This window comes from Euleptes europaea, chromosome 2 (assembly GCF_029931775.1).
Source record: "Euleptes europaea isolate rEulEur1 chromosome 2, rEulEur1.hap1, whole genome shotgun sequence".
NCBI classification, from domain to species: domain Eukaryota; kingdom Metazoa; phylum Chordata; class Lepidosauria; order Squamata; family Sphaerodactylidae; genus Euleptes; species Euleptes europaea.
This window is the reverse complement of record NC_079313.1, coordinates 43103758-43126453: the sequence shown is the minus strand read 5'-3', so window position 1 is coordinate 43126453 and position 22696 is coordinate 43103758. Positions and strand designations below refer to the sequence as shown.

The following is a 22696-nucleotide window of genomic DNA, read 5'->3' as shown; positions in this document are numbered from 1 at the left end:
GCAAGTGCTTTTCTGAATAGCCACAAGGTGTCGCCCATAACTGTGAATGTGCCCTGATTGGCTATTACTTTCCTAGCAGCACAGGACATCTACAGGAACTGTATTTAAAAATGTAATATATTTCAAGTATGCACTTATAAATATTATTTTTAAAATATATTTTATTAACATTTTAAAGAAAAAACAAATTATATACACATATTGTCGAAGGCTTTCACGGTCAGAGTTCATTGGTTCTTGTAGGTTATCCGGGCTGTGTAACCGTGGTCTTGGAATTTTCTTCCCTGACGTTTTACCAGCAACTGTGGCAGGCATCTTCAGAGGATTAACACTGAAGGACAGTGTCTCTCAGTGTCAAGTGTGTAGGAAGAGTAATATATAGTCAGAAAGGGGTTGGGTTTGAGCTGAGTACTGTCCTGCAAAAGTAATGTGCTAATCATTGTCCTGTAAGTATCAAGATAATGTGCTAATGAGATGAAGATGCCTGCCACAGTTGCTGGCGAAACGTCAGGAAAGAAAATTCCAAGACCACGGTTACACAGCCCGGATAACCTACAAGAACCAATATATACACATACATTCACACAGTTTGAACTCCTTCGGGGAGTCTATTTCATCTTACATTTCAAACATCTTATACATTGTTCTTATATTCTACATTTTAGATAATAAATTCCTTCTATACTATATAGTAAATTTTATAAGCTGATCCTTATATCTAACAGTCTATCCTTTCCATTTAACATAATCAAAATAACATTCCCATTTCTTTTGGGATTCTTCAGTCGTCTTCTCTTTCATCAAGCTGGTCAGTCTGGCCATCACTGCAAATTCGTCCATCTTTTGTTGCCACTTTTCCAAATCTGGAATGTCCTCCTGTTTCCAAGATGCTGCCAGTACTAATCTAGCCACCGTTGTCAGATAGCCAAATATTTCTCTATGGTTTCTGTCCAAATTATCTGGCTCAATTCCTAACAACATAGTTTCTGGGTTCACAGGAAATTTGATTCTTAAAACTTTCTGCATTTCTTGATGAATTTGTATCCAAAATTTCTTAACTTTCTCGCATGTCCACTACAAATGAAAATATGTTCCATCTTTGTCTTTACATTTCCAGCACCGGCATTCATGATTCATGTGAATGCCTTCTTGAAATGAGCAAATAGGATTGCTGCTGTTACATAATTACTTTTTAGAAAATGGTAACACAGGAGGCCCTCCTATGAATAATATAGTCCCTATTCTCCCAAGACATTAATAATTTGATCTTATATTTAATGTGCTTCCTTGAATTGTGGCATCACATTTAATACAGATATGTATGTAAAAAATTATGGGCACAGCCTCCATACACACAATTAAGAATCCCGCCTTCTCATTCTGATTAGGATGCACAGGCATTTTTAAACACTATGTGAAATGCATGAAGCAGTAAGGTTGGAGTTAGCAAATACAATCCTCTTTTCCTTCTGTGCACCATGATTGATATCAATGAGGCTTGGATACAGTCCTTATATTTTTGTGTAATAGAGATACCTGCCATGGAAGCTCACTGGGTGACCTTGGGCAAGTTGCACTGTCTCAGCCTAACCTATCGCAGTTGTTGTTGTGAGGATAAAGTGGATGAGGAGAAAGATAAGCTGCTTTGGGTCCCCATTGGGGAGAAAGGCAGGGTACAAATGGATAAAATAAATAAAACAGTTTGGTAACCTAACTGCCTTCATATGTTGTATATTCAATCCCATGTAAAAATCATGGAGATACCATTACATGCATTTAAGTTTGATGCCACAACTCAATGGAGGATGCATTGATTTTTACAATGGGATCATAGGCATTGGTATCAGCTGTCATTACACTAATTTGGGGGCCAATGTATTCCATAGGACCATTGTGAACCGTTTTGTATAAGTATCATAAGGATACATTACATCTCCGGTCCTCCCCCCGCTTTTGTACCATGGCAGTTTTAAGAGGTGGCTGAAATATGCTTTTTACAATTCATGATGTGAGCTGCAGATAGATTATGGATTTTTGTAGTCTCTGTGTAAAATGTATGATGTTATATGCCCCACATCTAAGTTTTTGCTCTACTGCAATACCATGAACATCTGCATCTGTGATGTTTATGGTGCAGTCTCTGGACAAGGATGTGTTAGATGTTCGATGGTGAAGTCTCCTTGGGAAAAATCATGAGGCTCCATGTACTTGCTTTTGCATCTTAGTAGCTTTGCAAAACACTGGCGTCATAGTGCTCTAGAGTATATCTACAAGTGAGCAGTGATTACATATTGAATTTTTGAAGCCTGTGCAAGCATTATGAGAAACTGTGAGTCAGAGAAATGCCTTTGTACCACAAAGGTATGATAAAGTTCTGTAGCTGTCAGTTTCACAATAGTGCCCACAGGCCCAGATATGACTTATGAGTAGATGGATTTTGTAGTCAATGGATAGTAATGCCTTGGATTTAGGGTTTTATATTATTTTATTTATTGTTTCCATTTCATTATCACCACCTTTATTAGGCATTTACCACACCAAATATTCTATAGGAGCATTAAAATAACATTGTTAGTAACATTATCTGGGCGCACTTACAAGCTGTTCACGTATCCTTGATGCAGCTAGCAGGTATCTGGCTACTTGTTGAATAATAAAAGAATTTCTGTCTGATAAAATATACACCACCAACTGCTGGTCTGAGAAACTCTGAGCACTCGACAAAGGTCTCATATAAACATTCCTCAGCCTCGAGTAGTTTCCATTTGTATACCGTCTTCACTCCCCAGCTAAGACCAGGCTCAGGGCAGTTAACAACAATAGCCCCATCCCCCACACACCCAAGTAGTGACTGCATCTATTTTAAGGTGTTAACTGTGAGAATAGATGAGTTATAGGGTGGACTGGTTCCTATAAAAAAAATGAGAATCTGTGCCTTTAGGTTTAGGCACTATGGTGGACAAGTATGTGATCTACAATTAGATGGTGGAACTGGGATGTATCTACACAAATGATCAGCATCTATTGGCCTAACGGCATGTTATTTTTCCCCTCGGCATGTCCCTAGATCAGAGAAGTGTGTCTGACGTTCTACACTTGCCAGGCGCACACAGGCCCCAGCTGGCTCAGGTCACAGCACACATTGAAAAGGGGCTTAGACCTGCTCCCCTGCAGCATTTTTTCCAACCTGAAATGGTCCTGGGGCACTATTTGCTCCACCGGGGGCTGCGTGTTACTTTTCCACAAGGCAAATCGCTCTCACCAAGCAGTTTCGAGTCCAGAAAACAGTGCTGGGTAAAGGTCTAGGCCCTGTTCTCTCCTCACAATGGATTCAAACCAGGCCTGCATATTCCCAGGAAGTCTGAAATTCCAGAACACTCCTCTCCAAGTGAGGACATCCTTGGGTAAAACTTCACTCAGGACTCTTGTCCATTTTTCCTTTTTACAGTCTTTTGGCACCATAAAGATTAACAAAATTTAATTCCAGTGCAGACTACAAAAGCTCATATAGAAATAAAAGGTAGTGTCTAAGGTGCCACTGGACTTTTATTTTCCTCATTGTGCAGTCTTTTTTTTTTTTTTTTTGGTATCTTCCATCACGTCAGCAGGGTCAATGTGGCTGGAGAGAATACAGAACCTTTATTGGCATTTACAGTAACAAAACAACAGGTAAAGCAGCTAGATATGGATCTAAAAAAAGAATGAATACACAGTTCATCTGTAAATTTCATAATAAACAATTAAATGAGGGTTCCCCTCCTTTCTCCCTCCTTTAGGACCTTGGCCAGGAACTCGGCTACTTGAGTGGTAACTTCGAAGCTTTTTGTCATCCAATAAGTGGCCTATGTTTCCAGTAGTCATTGCAGTAGGGTCAATGTGGCAAAGAACGCACGAAGTAGAAAGCTAACTGGAATTACTTAAAAAAAACACCCACACTATGAGTTTTACATGTTTAAAACGAGGCCGAAATACAGACCATTCCCAAGCCACAGCTCTTCCCCTTTCTTCCGGTCACGCCCTGCGTAAGTCAGAGCAGGCGGCGTCACTTCCGCCATCTGTGCGCCTACGGAGGGCGGGAGAAGGGGAAAAGCCGCCGAGGCCTATTGGCTCCCTTTCAACACCCAGTGTGGGCGGAGCTCCGGAGTCACGTGCCCCGCGCCAAGACCAATCGGGTGATCGCGTGATGCGCGCTTCTCGTGCCGCCGCTGTCGCTGGCGGGTTGTTGTTCTCCCTCCCCTCGGCCAAGATGGCGGCGCCGGCGGGTTCCTGAGAGGGGCTTTCGCTACGAGCAGGGAGCGAAGCCCAGGCTGCTGCCGGGAAAGGCTTTCCTGCGCTTCCTTGCCTCGCTCGTCGGTCCCCCCCGCCCCGCCACGGCCTTTTAGAAGGATGTTAAAATGACCCAAGGTGGGAAGAAGAAGAAAAGGTCCGCGAACCGCAGCATCCTGCTGGCCAAGAAGATTATCATTAAGGACGGGGGCACGGTGAGCGGCCTGTGGAAAGGAGCGGGAGGAGGGGAAGAAAGCGGCGGTAGGCGGAGGACCTTTGCCAGGGGTCTGTCAAGGGGGAAGGAAGGGAGACCTGTCGGCATGCTCACGGGTCTTAACGCTTACTTTGCGAATGCGAGCCCGTTTGAACGGCTGCGGGTTCCTCCAGAGACAGATGTTCCCGATTCCCAGCGACAGCCCCCCCCCTTTTCCTTTTGCTAACTTTCCTCTGGGAAACCGTTGTGCCTCTTTGATTCTGTTGCGGTAAACGGGGGTTCGGGGGGGGGGGAAGAGACCCAAGACCATTGTTTCAAGAAACAGTTATTTGGAGCAGCTGCGACCCAGAGGCCCTAATGGGCAGAAATCTCTGAGTCCTGATCGTACTGAGGGAGAGAGATTTATCCAAAGTCAAGATATGACGACCCATCAACATTCAGGATAAAGCTAATAGCACTCCAGACATGGAGGCGGCAGTAAAGTAACAGTTTCACCCAGTTCTTGTTATGGTTCACTGTAACCCACCGTGACTCTTGCCCCAATTACTAGCACACAGACACACAGAGATATCCTGCCCAGCAACAAGCTGTTCCCTTGCTGTCCTAATACATTTCAATACATTTACAGAAAGGAAAAGAGATGATTACAAATTGCAAAATCAGTGGATCTTCCATAGTCAGGGGAAGTCTACCTTGCTGTCTCAATTCCTTGCCTGCCTTTAAAAAATTTTTCGTTGCCATGTGTACTAGCTTTCGCTTCTACACACCCGTCTCAGAGCTGCCTGTCCAGATGGCATAGGGTGCACTTCATCATTCAGAGTAATTGCAAGGTTAAATGTTCTGTAAAATGAACTTGGGGTGTGTTTTTTTAAAGTGAAGCTGTTAACAGTTAGCATACTAGCCCTTTAGAATGCAGGGCGTACTTGTTGGAGAGGGAACGAATGCAGTAGGAGACCACTTGAGTAGTGTGCAATGGAGTGGTGGTGGAAGTACGCAACCCCATGATTTGAAAATAGGTATGTTACAAGTATTGGGGAGTGCCCTTGTTCTCATCTGTGAAATGTTGGCAGCTGTGCACAAATGTGTATTTACCTGCTGTGTAGGTCACAATAAAAATTCCAAAGACAGTTGTAAATTTTTGAGGGTGCTGAGATTTCTGTGCTGCAGAACCTTTGGACAATAACTGGCTTTCCTGGAGGGTTGCTTCAAAAAGTGTTTGAGGAGGTCTGTAAGCACAACCTGTTGCACACAGCCCTGTTTCTTCTACATTTCTCCTTTGTCTCTAGATTATTTGGAGGGGGGAGGTAGGTAGCAGTTTAGAGAGAGGAAGTTTTGTTTGATCTTAAGAGCAATCATTTGCTGAACCTTATCTTAATCCCTTCATAAAAGTGTTTCAGTGGTGGCAGTAGCACAACTTGAAGTTATGGATGCTACCCATGATCAGATTTTCAGAGAATTGTTTCTAGCTGCTAGAGGTTTAGAATGAGCAAGGCTTGGATATTGTCCCCATCCTTCACTTATTTGCTGTTTGTTTATTTCAAAGCTGTATATCCTACCTTTCTACCATTTAATTCTCAGGGCAGCTTGCAACTTTGTTTCAACAAAGATGTTTTCAGTCCTTGCGTTAGTGAGTTTACATATGCAGATCTGCCACTCCAGAACAAACTAGTAACCCCCTTGTGCCATGTCTGATTTCTTCACAAAAAGGCCATGACAAAGAACATATACCCTCTGACATTCCCTCCAATGAAGTCCTTTGGTGCTGCCTTTTCAGCATCAGTGGGGCATAGAGCAAACCCTCCTCAAAAGCACCTGTCCATTATGAAATACTGCCAGTTAATGAACAGATAAGAAGGGGTCAGCACTTTAGCACTGACGTGGGTTGGTGGTAAAAAGAATTCTCACAAGCTAGATGGAGGAGGGAGCTTGATGGAATTGCTCTTCCCCCTTTATGATGTCTGTGGCGTTTCAGGCATTGGTGGTAATGATTAGCCCCCTCCTCCTGGAAACACCTAACTCCAGACAAATCCAAAAACAGAACTGAGGAACAATATACATGTGAGGGGAGTGGGTCAAGAATGTTTCAGCCCCCATATTTCTTCCCATAGATGGTTGGCTTTTTGTGAGCCTCTCTAAAACATGTCTGGCTGCTGTTGGAGGAATGCTTAATGCATCTTATTCTGCTGCATGGGGATAATTGTGTTATAGTAACAAATATGATCATAATCATTGAAATTGATTTTTTTGTTTGTCCACTAGGTAGTTGGTCTGAGGCGCCAGATATGTTCTTAAAAGTATTATTGTGCTACTTTCAAATGCAGCTCTCCACCTGTTGTTCTGTTATGCATTGAAGGGCTTGAGCAAAGTTAGCGTTGATGGCCAAGAGCACAGCACGGCCCACTGGCACTTGGTTTCAGTCTATATTCTCTTTCCTGCTCAGCATGGATTCAAAGCTGCTTCAGGTTTAATTAATTGTATTTGTCATGGTCACACCAATTTTTTTAAAATCAAATATATTTTGTGTAAATAGCAGATAAATATTTCTAATAATTTTCAGTTGGATCTCACTCATTTTCTGCTGATGGGAAGGCATTTCCGTCAAGGGGCTTGGGGGCAAATTTGCCTAGTCTCCTTTCCCATATCATGCCCAGAGCTGTTTCTGGGAATCCCCTGAACCCCAAGAGCTGCTTTTGGGGGGTGCTGGCATGGTGGGCTGTAGCAAGAGGGTAAAGTAGAGAAATTCCATTCTATAAGTGTATCTCTACTTGTAATACTTTGACATGTATTGAACAGCTGCAGCCATTCTGGATTCCCTGATGTTCACAGAAGTATGTGTCTGTGGTTCACACTTTGTGTGTACTGTGACAAACACCGTTGACTTGGTACCTGAGGTTCATTGAACCATGCAGTAAAAAAACATATAAATGGTCAGGAACACTTTTTTTGGCTTGTCATTAGTTGTAAAATTTCATTTTATTCGGATTCTGTATGTTTGCAGAATGTTGTGTGTATTGATCCAGAGAAGTAATCATATTAGTCTTCTGCAAAAATAAAATAAAGTGGGATCTAGTGGCATGTTATAGATCAAAGATTTTAGCCTAGCATAAGCTTAATAGCTAGAACTCCTTCAAATACAATAATAGTTTTTCATTAGACAGATGTTTTATGTAGGAAGTATTAAAAAACACCACAGGTTCAAGGGACCGTGACATTCAGAAAACACAGAGTGAAAAGTAATTATGTAAAATGAAATCAAATCAAGAAAAATGGAGAGGCCATTTGATTAGATCTGAATTTTATATAATTGCATTTAATGCTGTACTCTCTGCATCTCATGACCCTTTGAACTTGCTGTCTTTTTCTTTCCACATCTCTTACCTAAAATGCCTGCATAGTGAGGACCCTCTCAATACATTTGAAGAAGTGTGCTCTAGGGCATTAAAACTTAAGCTGGAATAAAATCTGATCTTTAAGGTTCTAATAGATTTGTTGGTGCATAACATTGATAACTGTGCTTAAAAGCAGACTGAGCACCTGTGACAATCCCAGTGGCTTTTACTATCTTGTATGTACAGTTTTGAAACTAACTACATTTGAAGGGCATGATATCCTTCCATGCCACTCTCCAGATACTTTCTGGTTTAACAGTGGTAGCTGGTGAGCATCAGAAGCAGGATGTTTGTTTACTTATATCAGTTTGGAAGGTGTGGTAGCATCTGCTTGTGGCAGTTTAAAACTTAGGAGGCATGTCTACAAATCGATTAACTCATTTATCATGTCTCATCCAATGTGTTTGGGACATGAATATAGATCTTAAGCTGCTTATTTCCAATGCAGGTGCTATGGTGTGGTGCTTCCTGGATCACAGGTAATGCTGCTCCTAGGACCAGAGAACATCTGTTACTCTTCATTATTCTTGGCAAGCGAAAGTTGTATAAAGGCTCAGCTTTTCTCATAGACTGTGATCAGTCATATCAGCAGAAAAGAAACGGGCAGTCAGGTCCTAATGGAGAAACCCTGTAGAATAATAATCTGCCCCTCTGTCTGCTCAATATATATTACTAAATATGCACAATAATCAGCTCAAGTTGGACCTCACAGCTTCTTGTAGACTAAATGGAGTAATTTTGGTAAATGACTGTCTTGTTCAACAAAAGTATGTACTAGATTGGGTAAGAAATATTTTTTATTTTTATTCTGCCCTTCCTCCCTAGGAACTCATGTTAGTCAACGTGGTTTAATTATTGATTGATTAAAATATGTATACCCTGTTTTTCCTTATAGTTCAAGGCAGCTTACAATAATAGTTAAAAACATTTTCAGTTAAAAACCAAAATAACAAACCACAAATCTCTCCCTCTCTTTTCTTTCCTGGTTCTTTCTTCCTCCATCATCACAACAACCTTATGAAACAGGTTAGACTGAGAGAGAGTAGCTGAACCAAGGTTATCCAGTGAGTTTCCATGGTAGAAGTGGAGATGCCAACACACTGACCACTAGGCAACACTGGTTCTCCCAAGAAGCTTGGGTCTTCTCTGGGATCCACTTGCCAAGTAAGACCTGCTTCACAAATCAGTTGCATACATTTAAGTAGAAGAAGGATTGGCTTACACTATCTTGTAGACCAGCCTTAAATTTCAGAAACCTGGTGGAATTGGGAAAATCAAAGGGACGCTGTTACCTGTGGATATAAACTTTATAGACAGGACAAGAAGGGATGTGTTGTACAGAATCAAATAAGGTACAGAACATTAGGGGAATAAACTCCCTCACAGAATCATTATAGGTGGAGATACTGAGCCTTAAGGATTCCTTAATACACCCTCACTTTTACTGCCGCCGATCAAAACCATTAGGTGGATCTCAGGATTGAGAGGGAAATAAGGGAGGTGAAGGGCAAATGTGTGCTTGAGTTATGCTATAGCAACAAGGTTTCTAGACCTTATAAATGACTGTACATTGGAGCAGTGGGTCACAGAACAACAAGAAGAGTAGTGACTTTGGCCTTGGTCCTGAGTGGGGCTTGACTCCTGGTGAAGATGTAGATGTTGCTGCACCTGTCAGAAACAGTGATCATAATGCCGTTGAGTTCAGCATTCATGTTGATAGAAAGTTGCCCCTAAAGTCCACAGCAATCAGTTTTGATTTTAAAAGATGGACTGTTGCGCAAATGGAATATTATGTACAATTCTGGTTGCTGTATCTCAAAAAGGAGGTTGCAGGGCTGGAAAAAATACAGAAGTGGATGACCAAGATGATTAAGTGGTTGGAGCATCTTTCCTATGAGAGAAGGCTGAAGAGTGTGGGACTTTTTCAAGTGTAGGAGGAAGATGGCCAGTAGGGAACACGCTAAAGGTTTATAAAAGTATGTGTGAGGTGGAGAAAGTAGGTACAGAGAGCTTTTTCTCCCTCTTCCATTCCATTAGAACTTGATGGGCATTAGGTTCAGGATAGACAAATGGAAATATTTTCTTAACAAATAATGAAATTGTGGAATTCAGTTAGAGGATATAGTGATGTCCATTACCATTTATGGCTTCAAAAAGGAGTTAGATTCATGGAGAACAGGTCCATCAGTGGCTGCTAGCCATGGTGAGGATTGGGAGCCTTCACATCCAGAGGCATCAAACCTCTGAATATAATTACTGGGAGGCAGCATTAGGGGAAGGCCTTGGCCTCTGCCTTGTTTGTTGGCTCTCCAGGGCAACTAGGTGGTCACTGTGTGAAACAGGATGCTGGGCTAGATGGACCTCTGGTCGGATCCATTAGGCCTATTATGTCCTTAAATTATGCTTTTGTATTTCCCCACTTTGCTGACTTGGGTTCAATTGTGGTAGCCTTGTCTCTTTCTTACAACCGAACTCCCACTTGCCCTTTCTTCATTTACTTCTTGCTCAATTTATTTATTTTGTGTAAAAGAGTGCCAAAGTGCTGTTGCATGTACTGGGGGTAGAAAACAAATGTTTTGAAGTTGTAGGAACCAGTTTCAAAGGGGGGGGGTCATGGTTGTGTTTCTAGGCACTAGCCCAATACAAGATTGTATTAAATTTACAGATTCATTGCTGTCTTACCAGAGCTTCAGTAACTAAGCACATGATTTTTTTAAAGCTCTGGTAATTACTTTTCCTGATCCTTTAAGGCTGGGAGGTATAGCTGCAGTGATATCCCAGTGCTCATTCTGATCCTTTAATGAGAAGAAGTGGCAGTAGTGACCTGTTATTTTTTTTCCCCATCTGGGTTATAGGTACACTGGTGCTGACAAAGCCATCACTCCCATTCTTAAAGGAACTGATGAGACAGCTGCAGTATTGCCTCATATGCTGCTTATATATGAAATGTTACCTGGGGCTTTCATAACTGTCCGCTGCACGTCATAACTCTGTGGTAGTCCAGGTATTTTGTATATAGGATGCCATGTTTGTTATTTGGCACCTTCACTTAACAATATCTTGGGTAACGGCGAGGAAAATCTTCTGACTCAGTGTAAAGGAGATTAATGTGTTTATGTAAAGGCGTTGCAGTACATCTGTGATGGTTTGCACTGTGTTTTCCCCCCATGGCTTTTCTAGTCCTGGCTGGGAGGAAGTGCTGCCACTAGGTTACCCATTTTGGTGGAGCATGCAAATGTCTTAATTGCTTATGGTAGTAGAATAAATCAGAAGGAGATTGAGACCTGGAAGAGCAGCCATGATGGAGCTAGAAAAGATCCTTAAATGTAAGGAAGTATTGCTGGAGACTAAGATCAAGATAATTCATAGTATGGTATTCTCGTTCTGAGAGAGAAGGGCGTCTTCAGCTCGGGTTATTTTCCATTCCCTATTCTGGGAGGCAGGAATGTAAAGAAACAGTAAACTTCCTGTCTCCCGGGAATATAGCCCCTCTGCCAGGAGCTCCAGTTTCGTTTCCTGCCTTGTTGGGAGAGCAGCGTTTCTCTGGTGCTCTGTTAATCTGTAGGAAAGTTACTTCCCTTGTTGTTCAGCGTCTCTTGTTTGTTTATTTCTTACCTGTGTTTGTCTCCCCCTCTCCATTACTCCTCCACTCCTTTTCTGTCTTGCCTCAGGCCCAAGCCAGGCGACAGTACAGAGTTTCCCCCTGCCCATATAGCATGGCGGCGGCACTTAATGATGAGTATATCTCGTCTCAAGATTTAGACCCGGGGCTCTTAGTCGCAGCTAGTAGCGGCCAGGACAAGCCCTCCAATAGACGCACCACGGCGCAGACGGCTCCCACAGAGCCCCAGCTGGGCTCTAAGCACAAAACTGATTCCGATAAATCCGAGAAGAGCGGCAAAAGGAAAAAGAAGGCTGGAGAGACGAAAAAGAAGGAGGGGGAGCCGAAGAGACCCGGTGCGGCTCCTAGCCGTTCGCCTCAACAAAGTGGTGCAGCTCCTAGCCTTCTCACAGCGCCCCGGGCTCACACCTCTGTGCAGTCAGAGCAGCCTCCGCCGCGCTTCAGCCTGCGTCCTCCCGATCAGACGCAGAGTCAGCGGTTGCCAATCTCCAGTCGGCGGAGGGTAATGAATCTCCTGATTCCCGGGGGGAGGGAGGACTTGCGAATCTCAGGTCTGAACTGGTTGATTTGGTGCAAAGTGTGTTTGTGGAAGGGCAGCAGGCTCTGCAGTTTCCCTCCCCAGCCCTGTCTATTCAGGGTGACGCTGGTACCTATCACCCAACCTGTCAGGAGGCCATCAGAGCTGCAAATTCTGAACCTCGAGACAATAAAGGTGGTTCTAATTATCCATGGCCCACTAAGGCAGCCAGGAAGGCTCCTCCCAGACCTTCTGAGATTAGCATGTTCCTGATTCCTCTGAAAGGAAGGAGGGAAATAGGGAAGAGGGGGAATTCTCCTCCAATGAGGACCCTGCCCCTGCGGGGGGGAAACAAACCAGGCTATTCCCACAGGAAGATTTTCATAACTTATTAACCAAAGCCTTAGTGGCCTTAGACCTCTCCGGAGATTCGGATTCTAAAATTACTGACAAACTGAAGGGCTCTAAGGAGTTCTACTCCTGATAGGGCCATCCCAGTACCAGATTACTTCACGACCCTCATGCAGGCTGAGTGGGATAAGCCCAAGGCTTCCAAACAGTTCCCTGCTGTTGCCAAGAGGTTTTACTCCTTCTCCAAACCCTTCACACACTCTCCAGCTACCCCTGGTGGAGGCTTCAGTTATAGCACACCATTCATATGACCTGGTTGCCAGGGATGGCATGGGCTCCTTAAAGGACCCTTTAGATAGAAAGGCTGAACTAGCCTTAAAAAGGGCTCACAAGGCTTCTGCCCTGGCCCTCAGTGCCTCGGTTTCTTCGGCCCTTATCTCTAGAGCCACGATCGAGTGGGCACGGAAACTAAATCAGCTCATCCCTGAGGAGGAGAAGGCGGCCTTGGAGGGAGTATCCAGAGTGCTGAAGACTGTTAACCTTCCTCGCGGATTCTATCCTGGATACACTATCATTCTCTGCCTGTGCCATAGCCACCCAAGCAGCCGCCAGAAGGGCTCTTTGGCTCCGCCCCTGGCAGGCCAACCCCCACTCCAAGGCGGAACTGATGGGCTTCCCCTATCAGGGGGTTAAGTTGTTTGGGGACCAATTAGATTCCATCCTTGTGGAAACAAGGGATAAAAAGAAAGCCATGCCCAAGAGCTTCTGAAAGGAACACAGGGGATTCAATAGCTCCTTTTGTACCCCTCATGCTCTCTCCAGATTTCGGAATGACCAAAGGAGGGGTCAGTGGTCCCAGGCTAGAGGCTCCTTTTGTAGGGGAGGACGCTTCTCTAGAAATTCTCGATATTCTACCTCAGGTACCGACCGACAGGCCGCAGCTTCTCGCCCGATCAAACAGTGACGCCACTTCTCCTCCAGTGGGAGGACGCCTGAGCCACTTTGTCGATCAGTGGTCGACCTCCAACCCTGATCAGTGGACTCTCCAATTTATCATTCAGGGTTACTCAATAGAGTTCCTCCACACTCCACCAGATCGTTTTGTGGCACATCAGTGTCCTTCCACAGGGGTCAAATTTCTTCTCATGTCAGCAGCTGGCCAGCACCTGCTCGATATCCACGCCATCAAGCGTGTAGAGTCATCAGAATGCTTCTCAGGCGTCTACTCAAGTGTTTTTCACAGTCCCCAAGAGAAATGGGGACTGGAGAGCCATTCTGGACCTCAAATTCGTCAACAGAGACATCCTATGTAGGAGGTTCAGGATGGAGACGCTGAGGTCCATCACGGAGGCTCTTCGACAGGAGGCGTTCTTAACATCCATAGACCTCACCGAGGTCTACTTGCATCTGCTTATACACCCCAGTCATTGGAGGTTTTTGCAATTCCTGTTTCACCACTGTCATTATCAGTTTCGAGCAATGCCCTTTGGTCTCTTATCAGCCCCCCGGGTCTTCACCAAGGTCCTGGTGGCCCTGGTGGCATTAGCTCGCAAGCAAGGAGTCCAGGTGCACCCGTACTTGGATGACATCTGCGCGCCCTCCAGGGACCTAAGCCTGTCACATACCTCGTTTGTCCTAAAGATCCTGGAGGAACATGGATTTTTAATCAACAGGGACAAGAGTCATCTCGAGGGACAAGAGTCATCCCCGCTCTAGCCAAGGGAACCTTAAGGTCATCAACAGCCAAACTCATGACGCTGGCTGAGTTTCAGGGCCTGATGATTTCCTGTATTCCCACAGTTCCCTGGCCACGGTTCCGCGCAAGTCCACTCCAATGGCTGTTCCAGCAATTCCAACCAGACATTGCCAAGAAGAGGAACAGAACTGTTCACCTGCCCAACCTTTCCCACCTAAATCTACAGTGGTGGGCCAACACAGCCAATCTCTCCAAGTGACTAATCTACCTTCACGAGCCGCCCGAGCAGCTGTTCACGGACACAAGTCTGTCCAGCTGGGGGGGCATGTTCCACAACCAGCCGGCTCAGGAGCTTTGGGACTCAGTGGAGAAAACGCACAGTATAAACATCCTGGAACTAAGAGCCATCTTAAAGACGATCCTTAACTTTGCGCCGCTCCTGGAGGGAAAAAACCTCCTGATAAGAACGGACAATGTGTCCGGAAAGGCTCACGTGAACAAGCAGGGAGGTTCCAGGTCCTCCGGCTTACCCAAACAATCAGCCTTTAATACTCAGCTAGGCAGAGGTACATCTAGCCTTGATATCAGCGGAACACATTCAGGGAATCCTGAATGTCCAAGCGGACTGGCTCAGTCGCCAACACCTCAACGAGGCCAAGTGGAAGCTAAATCCAGGGATCTTCTGCCAGATAATGCTCATGTTCGGCAGTCCAAAGGTGGACTTGTTTGCCACACAACACTCAACTGCCGCACTTTTTCTCCCGCTGCCAACAACCGGACGTGGAGGCGACGGATGCACTGCTGGGTCCCTGGCCCCCGGGACTACTTTACGCCTCTACCTCAGTGTCCTTCGTCGCATCAGGATGCTCAAGGTCACTGTCCTCCTCGTGGCTCCGGACTGGCCCCGACGCTCATGGTTCCCGGCACTACAAGAGATGTCCTTCACGCAGCCGTGGCGACTCCCAGACACGCACAACCTGATCCTACAGGGACCAAGGTAGCTGACCTCCTCTCTTCAGGATGGTCGCAGGCTGGGACTGAAGTGCGCCACAATGCATAGACAGCTGGCGGCGATTGCCACCTTGGTTTCTCGAGTGGCAGGCTACCCGTTAGCTAAACATCCGCACATCAAAGCCTTCTTGAGAGAGGTGCAATCCTTCTCCCCGACCGTGACTCATTGGTTCCCTATGTGGAAGCTTCATACAGTTCTCTCTGCATTAACTAAGGCCCCCTTCGAGCCTCTTCTTTCGATTGATCTAAAATGGCTGCAGATGAAGGCCCTGCTTCTAACAGCCATAACATCAGCCCTAGAGTTTCCGAACTAGGGGCTTTGTCTATCCGACCCGGCCTGTGTGGATTTCACAAGGATAGGGTGGTTCTTCGCACCGATCATTAAATTGGGCCTTGTCTGTATTGGATTGTCATGTTGTTTTCCTTACTGAGGTGTTTGGTTTAACTTTTTGGATTCCTGATGTGGCTTGTGATTCTGCTGGATTGGGTTCCGGTATGGTTGTGTAGGGCTTGTGTTGGTTCTTGGGGTGGGGAACATTGACCTGTGATTGCTCACAGGCATACCTGTTTGCTTTTCCCCTGGAGGAAAAAAGGCTGTTTTTTCCCCCTCCATTGGAAACAGTGGGAGGAAGGGGGTATGTTGGGTTACTGTTTTGCTCCAATTGCATTAGTGGAAGATCTTTGTGGGGCTCTGGGGGGGGGCAGTTTTTCCAGATAGAGGTACCAAATTTGCAGCACGGCTGCTGGTGACTCCTTACTACACAAGAGTCAGCATGGTGTAGTGGTTAAGAGTGGTGGTTTGGAGTGGTGGACTCTAATCTGGAGAACTGGGTTTGATTCCCCACTCCTCCACATGAGCAGCAGAGGCTAATCTGGTGAACCGGGTTGGTTTCCCCACTCCTCCACATGAAGCCAGGTGGGTGACCTTAAGCTAGTCACAGCTCTCTTAGAGCTCTCTCAGCCCCACCTTCCTCACAGGGTGTCTGTTGGGGGGAAGGTGATTGTAAGCCAGTTTGATTCTCCCTTAAGTGGTAGAGGAAGTCGGCATATAAAAGTCAACTCTCCTTCCTCAGAAGAACCCCCAAGCTTGGTGAAGTTTGGGTCAAGGAGTCTAATTCTATGGGCACCCCAATTGAGGAAAACTGGGTGCAGCCCATAGAATTAGTCCCACCAAACTAAACATCACTAAACTTGGGGGTTCTTCTAAAGAGATTCGCTGTGCTGCAAATTTGGTGCCACTACCTGGAAAAACAGCCCCCAGAGCCCCTCAAAGATCTCCCACAGTTGGAGCAGAATGCAGTTGGAGCAGAACAGTAACCCAGGACACCCCCATTGAAGTCAATGATGGGAACTTTTATTTCCCATGGACACTTGGGTTTGACATTGGCCATTAAAGTCTATGAAGAATTTTTTGTGGGGGACTGGGGGGCTGTTTTTCAAGATAGAGGCACCAAATTTGCAGCGTAGCTGCAGGGGACTCTTCTTAGAAAAACTCCCAAGTTTGGTTCAGGGGTTCAATTTTATGGGCCCCCCCAAGGGGGTGCCCCCATCTTCCATTGGAGTTTTCAGTTATTTCCAATGGAAGATGTGGGCACCCCCTTTGGGGGCCCATAAAATTGGACCCCTGAACCAAACTTCACCAAACCTTTGAGTTCTTCTAAGGAGTATCACCTGCAGCTACACTGCAAAATTGGTGCCTCTACCTTGAAAAACAGCCTCCCTAGAGCCTCGAAAAAATTCCCATTGACTTCAGTGGAGCCAAAATTTTCAGAAACCTCGTGAAAAGCTGAAAATATCAATTTACCAATATGGGTTTTTTTGGCTAACCCAAAAATTTTCCGGTCCAATTAACCAAATTAAAAAAAACTGGAAAAAATCTGCACACCGCTATATCTTAATGCTGTTTGAGTAATTGAAATCCTCTGGTGGTTAAGATTTTCAGCATCTTAACTTTTTCCCCTCAAACATGTTTTATCTTCATAATCATAATTTAGTGCGGCCTTTTGCAAAGTTCATAGAGAAACAGAATGTGGAAAAAACCTAAAAAGTTTCCAAAAGGCAAGACTTCTCCTGTTGCAATACCTAGCCATTTGAACAGTGTGATGATATAAGTAGCTTGCTTCTGTAGTGATTCCTAAAGTTAATATATTATTCCTATCCAGAACTTTAGCATCTTTTTAAGTGAGGGCCTAACCCTAACTATACAATACATTGTTTCCAGGTCCACCCTCAGGACTGTCAAGCAGACATTCATTGGGAGGGGTGCAAGGGCCTGATTTGGATCAGGACTGTTGCACGCAGCAGGAGAATTCTGAAGCCTCCCTCCCACCCTGTGTTATTTTCAACCAGAAACAGCCTTGTATATCTGATACTTGTCCTTTTGCAGAAACTTAAAATACTGTGTATTGGTACATGTGTGGCTGCACACTTTGGAATCAAGTTTCACCTGGTAACATCGGCTTAACAGTCCCCAGGTTGTGTCCACGGATGGATCCAGGAACAATGAATCATCCTTGAAGTCAAGTTGGAAACTCTAGTTGGTACAGAATGCGGCACCTTAGTTACTGTTGGGAGTTAGGCAAAGAATGCATTTTATACCCATTCTGTAGTCACTCCATTGGCTACCTATCAGTTAGTGAATTCAGTTCAAGATACGGGCTATTTCCTACAAAGCCCCGCATAGCCTGGTACCCACATATCTACAGGACTACCTGTCCTGCTATGCCTCTGGGAGTGGCGGGGGGGGGGGGGAGTTGTGAATTCCCTGTGTTGTGCAGGGGGTTGCGCTAGATGACCCTTCCAGCTCTATGTTTCTATGCTTCACTGATCTAAGCAAAACCTTCTGAAGGTGCCACTCTGCAAATGGGTAAGATTGACAGCTGCCCATCTGTTCTCTGTTGTAGCTTCCACCATGAGAAATGACCTGCCTGAGGAAGGCAGGCCAAGATGGCTCTCAGATGTCTGTATTTCAGTAGACTGTGTAAAATAGAATTGTTCAGGAGCACATTTTTATAAAGGGCTGATGATGAAATAATTGTTCAGGAGAATGCTTCTATATAAAAGGAACAAGATTAGTCAATTCTTACAATATTGTCTTCTACTTTTAAAATGTCGCTTTCTGCATTGTTTATGATATATCATGTGTGAAACCTTTTTCTTTTTCTTTTTCCCTTTATAATCCTAGTCCTATTGTTTTGTTTGTTGGATGGCTTATGCTGCCTGATTGCATTGTTTATATTGTGTGGTCTGCTTTGAGTCTTGGTAATAAAAAAAAGGTAATGGTAGTCTACTGGGCAGATTATGTTTGCGTGGTGGTTTGCCAGTGCCTTCCCCAGTCATCTACACTTTACCCCCCAGCAAGCTGGGTACTCATTTTACCAACCTTGGAAGGCTGAGTCAACCTTGAGCCGGCTACCTGAAACTGAATTCCGTTGGAATTGAACTCAGGTTTTGAGCGGAGCTTTAACTGCAGAACTGCAGCTCACCACTCTGCTCCACAGGGCTCTTTAGTTGGTGAGAAAGGAGGGCTGTAAATAAATGAATAGATACAGTTAGGCCCTGTGATAGTCCTAAAAAGCCTTTTTCAAATATCGACTGTAATTGAAAGAGCTTAGCTATCTTCATTGTAGGCTTTTGCAGTCAGTGCCTTGCTGTGCACAACTTCCTGGTTGATAAATCGTTTTATCATACTTAAATCATGCTCCTCCCTGCTTGTGTGGAGAATCCTGGTTAGAAATTTACAGTGTACTCCTAAATAGAGTGACACTCTTCTAAGCCCACTTAATCCCAACTGGTTAATGCTAACTAAAAGTGACATCTGAGTGTGGACTCTGTCTTCTGTGTTTGTATCCAGTACCTGTTTTGGTTTTTCTTTTTCACCTGAACTGTTTGTAAGCCTCCATTTTAGGGCATCTGTAATAACAATTAACTTTCTTTTTGTTTTTTAGCCTCAAGGAATAGGATCACCTAGTATCTATCATGCTGTGATAGTTATATTTTTGGAATTTTTTGCTTGGGGACTCCTGACTGCACCAACTTTAGTGGTAAGTGATTTGTTTGTTTAATGTACTTATATGAAATTACAGTGAGTTGGACTTCAGTTGTGTTTCTATTATGGTTTTCAGACTGAATTGGCAACATTGGTTGGACTAGATGACCCTGGTGGTCCCTTCCAACTCTATGATTCTATGATCACTGAAATAAGTCTTCACTGAAGATTATTATAATAAGGGTGTTTGATCTGGCAGTTCGGTACACTTGTTTTCAGCACACCTTACTTGGAGATACGTTGCACTGAAATTGGTTAAATGAGCTGCTAGAGAATAACATGATGGGGGTAGGGTGCCACTTGTCCTCTGTAGACACAAACTAAATTATCACAAAAACTAGCTTTACAAAGAAAAAGGGACTGGGATGTATCTACTATACAGAATTTGCTTTCACATGTTCTCATTGTAGTTTGTTACTATTAATGTCTTTGGTAAAATATTTTATCTATTATAATGTATATTGAAGTCTGAAGTGGAGTGAACTCTGTGTAAGGGGCTTATTGTATTAGATTGTTTTCATTAAGTTAAAATGTTCTGTGCTTGATTAAATATTAATGTAATCAGATATTCCTGGTAAACTGGTTTGTTTTATATTTGGTAAAAGGTTAAAAATTGCCCTTATTGAGGATTGTGTGTTTCCTCAACTTATTAATAAGCTAACCTGTTATTGAACTAGTCATTTGTGACTCTGGAGAATGAGAAGCATAAAATAATCCATCAGAGAAGTTTTAATAATGTTCTTACCATACAATTTCAAGATTAGAACTTCCAGAGACAACTCTCCTTTGTGTTCTTCTGTGAAGGCATTGTACAACTCTGTATCTTGGTCATTAGATGTTGGTGTGGTCCCTAGCTCTGAAATCCTCATGATCACACTATGCAACAACCCAGAATTCTGAGCATCTAAGTCTGAGTGAATCCACAGGTCATACCAGCAACTTTTGGTTTGTGTGATTATGTATTAATGTTATTCCTATATTTTCATAGTCATTGATGCCTATTGTGGTGCTTATAATTGTATCTGTATATATATGTATGACAAGTAGGAAATGAACTGGACTTGAAACTGGAATAATTTATTACACTAAGCTCCAAAACTGCTGGTGTCCAAGCCCCAAAGTGGTGTATTCAACACATGGGAAAGGATATCAGAAAAGTGAGGGTAGGGAGGATTATGTCCAGTATTGGCTGTCATTGTGCTACATTGCCAAATGATACTCTGTTGGGGCTTTCTACTCAAAATGTAGGGTTGTTCATGTTCGAAACCATACCCATGGTGAGTGATGCACTTGTATTTCACAATAATGAGGAAACCAATGCATGCCCTCCGCTGGTAGCGCTTGCGATCTCTGTCCCCCAATCTTTTTTACTTCCCGGGACTCCCGGGAAGGGGGGCGGTGGGTCTTTAAACTGCTCTGCGCTGTCTGCCCAGGCAGCATGGAGAACTTTCAAGAACCCCCGCCCGGCTTCCAGGGACTCCCTGGAAGCCGGGCGGGGGTGACTTTAAACTGCCTAGGCAGCGCAGAGCAGTTTAACCTCCCCCCTCCCCCCGCGCCTCCCGGTCCCAAGGCTCAGCTGTTGGGCGGGGACCCGCCCAACAGCTGAGCCTCGGGACCGGGAAGCGTGGGAGGAGGTTAAACTGCTCCGCGCTGCCTGCCCAGGCAGCACGGAGCAGTTTAAAGACCGCCCCGCCCAGTTTCCTGGGACTCCAAGGAAACCGGGCGGGGCGGTCTTTAAAGGCGGGAAAAGGCAGGGGGGGTCTTGAAAGTGCTCTGCGCTGCCTGGGATGGCAGCATGGAGGAGTTTAACCTCCCCCCAGTGCTTCCGTGTCCTGAGGCTGCACTGGGCGGCTGGGATCGGCCCCAGCTGGCTGGCTGGGATCGGCCGTGGCTCCCAGAGCCTCTCGCAGCTTTGCCCTTCTCCCCGGGGGCCGGATTCACCCACTTTCGCTCCATAAGACGCACAGACATTTCCCCTCACTTTTGAGGAGGAAAAAAGTGCGTCTTATGGAGCGAAAACTACGGTAATAGGCTCTGCATAGGCTCACAATCTAAATGTTGTAATCTGTGCTCATCTACCACAGTTTAATATATCATGTGCATTATTGTTCCACAGGTTTTGCATAAAACATTTCCAAAGCATACATTTTTAATGAATGGCCTGATTCAAGGAGTAAAGGTAAGATAACTTGAAGTCCTAATAAGCATTTGAGCTTTTACATTTGACTGCTCAGTGGTCAGTTATTCCATTTTGCATTTTTCTGAACCTATGAGGTCGAAAGCTGGAGGAGGAAACTTTCCTGAATGCTTATCTCTTGAACCTGGAGCATAGTTCTTGCTGAAGTGATAACCCAGTTTCTGGGTACAGAGTGGTGTAGTGGTTAAGTGGTTTGGAGTGGTGGACTCTGATCTGGAGAACCGGGTTTGATTCCCCACTCCTCCACATGAGCGGTGGAGGCTAATCTGGTGAACTGGATGTGTTTCCCCACTCCTACACACAAAGCCAGCTGGGTGACCTTGGGCAAGTTAGAGGTCTCTCAGCCCCACCTACCTCACAGGGTGTCTGTTGTGGGGAGGGGAAGGGAAGGTGATTGTAAGCCGGTTTGAGTCTCCCTGAAGTGGTAGAGAAAGTTGGCACATAAAAACCAACTCTTCTTCTTCATCACTGCAAACTGCAAATGAAACCTTTATGACCGTATGACATACAGGGTCTCTGTGTGGAAGTGAAAGGGTTTTATCCTAGCCTTCTGTGTGACAAGCTGGATTTCTGTAGAGAAGGATTTTTTGTGTATATTGAGGAGCATGCAGTCATGTAAATTTTCATCTTCCACTTGTAGTTGTGCTACTGAGATGCATTTCTTACCTCAATGAGAACTAGGCCTATCTAAACAGGAACTTCACAGAACCTTTTTTTTATTTTAAGGGTGGAAAATTCAAAATTTGCTATTATTGTCTTAAGTGGGAGAAAAGTTAAGTAAGTAATTGTTACCTTAGACCAAGGGCATCAAACTCAAATGAATTTGAAGGCCACGGTATTTGCCTGGGGGCTACACACAAACATTTTCACCAACAAGAGCACTGGTTTGTTGGTGCACTAAGTTAAAATAAGCACTTACCCATTCTTCCACACATCCCTTTCCCAATATCACAGTTGAACCTAGTTGCTAATTTTCATCAACCAGGTCTGACTTCCTGCATCTCATCTTCTAGGCCTCGTTCCTCAAGTCATCTCTTGCTCTCCAAAACCCCTTTATTTATTTGGGCACTTTCATCCCTCTTTTCTCCCCAAGGAAAATATGCCTTTCTTATGCTAAAGGAACTTGCTGCCCAAAAACTACCAGCCTACATGTCATCTAAGTCATCTTCTCAATAAGCTGCCATCACCCCCTTTTCTACAACCTTTGTCTTTGAATGCAAAAAATGCACACATTTACACTCTGCTGTCCTCCATTGTACTGCATTCCATTGTCCGTACTGCTTGACATTTGTGCTGTGATATGAGAGACTGATAGTGAGGTCCATTTATCTGCCATTGTTAAGTCTGAAAATTTGCCCCAATTAGGAGATCTCTGTCCTTGAAAA

General features: G+C 44.5%; 1 protein-coding gene across 1 annotated transcript in view; it reads left to right on the top strand.

The window, feature by feature from the left end:
• Nucleotides 1–4363: 4363 nt before the first annotated feature.
• Nucleotides 4364–22696, top strand: part of MFSD14A (major facilitator superfamily domain containing 14A) — a 33433-nt gene continuing 15100 nt past the window's right edge. Inside the window, exons 1-3 of the mRNA XM_056845498.1 lie at nucleotides 4364–4481; nucleotides 19014–19109; nucleotides 21231–21293. Of these exons, the coding sequence (XP_056701476.1) occupies nucleotides 4395–4481; nucleotides 19014–19109; nucleotides 21231–21293 (246 nt within the window). The 5' untranslated portion in view covers nucleotides 4364–4394. The remainder of the gene's footprint in view (nucleotides 4482–19013; nucleotides 19110–21230; nucleotides 21294–22696) is intronic.